This window comes from Corvus brachyrhynchos, unplaced genomic scaffold, assembly GCF_000691975.1.
Source record: "Corvus brachyrhynchos isolate BGI_N302 unplaced genomic scaffold, ASM69197v1 scaffold418, whole genome shotgun sequence".
NCBI lineage: Eukaryota > Metazoa > Chordata > Aves > Passeriformes > Corvidae > Corvus > Corvus brachyrhynchos.
In genome coordinates this window covers 149123-150430 of record NW_008239541.1, presented here as the reverse complement: position 1 = coordinate 150430, position 1308 = coordinate 149123, and the positions used below count along the sequence as shown (strand labels likewise).

Sequence of the window (1308 nt, the reverse complement as noted above, 5' to 3'; positions counted from 1 at the left end):
TGTGTGGCGCGTTGGGGTTCGTGGGGGCGTGCCCAGGGGGGTCCGGTGACATTGGGGACGTCCCCAAGGGGGTCCGGTGACATCTCGGGTGTCCCCAAGGGGGTCCGGTGACACCTCGGGGATGTCCCCAAGGGGGTCCGGTGACATCTCGGGTGTCCCCAAGGGGGTCTGGTGGCACCTTGAGGGTCTTGGGGATGTCCCCGAGGGGGTCTGGTGGCATCTCGGGGGTCTCGGGGACGTCCCCAAGGGGCTCCGGTGACACCTTGGGGGTCTTGGGGATGTCCCCAAGGGGGTCCGGTGACACCTCAGGGATGTCCCCAAGGGGGTCCGGTGACATCTCGGGTGTCCCCAAGGGGGTCTGGTGGCACCTTGAGGGTCTTGGGGATGTCCCCGAGGGGGTCTGGTGGCATCTCGGGGGTCTCGGGGACGTCCCCAAGGGGCTCCGGTGACACCTTGGGGGTCTTGGGGATGTCCCCAAGGGGGTCCGGTGACACCTCAGGGATGTCCCCAAGGGGCTCCGGTGACACCTCGGGGCTGTTCAAGTTCTCTCCGCGGGGCTCTCGTGACCTGGGGACAGCCCGAGGTGTCGCCTTCCCTCGGGGCCACCTCCCGTGTGTCCCTGGGAGTGTCCCCAATGTCCCCTGGTGCCACCTCCAGTGCCCAACCTCCTCCTGGTGTCCCCCGGTGCCACCCCCAGGGTGTCCCCACGTCCCCAGAGGTGTCCCCGTGTCCCCTATCCCACCTCCAGTGGTGTCCCCGTGTCCCCAGAGATGACACCATGTCCCCATCCCACCTCCAATGATGTCCCCACATCCCCAGAGGTGCCCCCGTGTCCCCTATCCCACCTCCAACGGTGTCCCCAGAGGTGTCCCCATGTCCCTGTGTCCCATTTCAGGGTGTCCCCGTGTCCCTTAAAGCCACCTCCAGGGTGTCCCCACATCCCCAGAGATGTCCCTGTGTCCTTCGACATATCCCCATGTCCCCTATCCCACCTCCAACGGTGTCCCCGTGTCCCCAGAGGTGTCCCCATGTCCCCTATCCCATCTCCAATGATGTCCCCACATCCCCAGAGGTGTCCCCATGTCCCCTATCCCATCTCCAATGATGTCCCCACATCCCCAGAGGTGTCCCCGTGTCCCCTATCCCACCTCCAGTGGTGTCCCCGTGTCCCCAGAGGTGTCCCCGTGTCCCTTAAAGCCACCTCCAGGGTGTCCCCACATCCCCAGAGATGTCCCTGTGTCCTTTGCCATACCCCCATGTCCCCTATCCCACCTCCAACGGTGTCCCCGTGTCCCCAGAGGTGTCCCC

General features: G+C 65.7%; 1 protein-coding gene across 1 annotated transcript in view; it reads right to left on the bottom strand.

Moving 5' to 3' along the window:
* Positions 1 to 788, bottom strand: part of LOC108448441 (proline-rich protein HaeIII subfamily 1-like) — a 6609-nt gene extending 5821 nt beyond the window's left edge. Inside the window, 2 exon segments of the mRNA XM_017741320.1 lie at positions 11 to 364; positions 366 to 788. Of these exon segments, the coding sequence (XP_017596809.1) occupies positions 11 to 364; positions 366 to 788 (777 nt within the window).
* Between the last annotated feature and the right edge of the window lie 520 nt (positions 789 to 1308).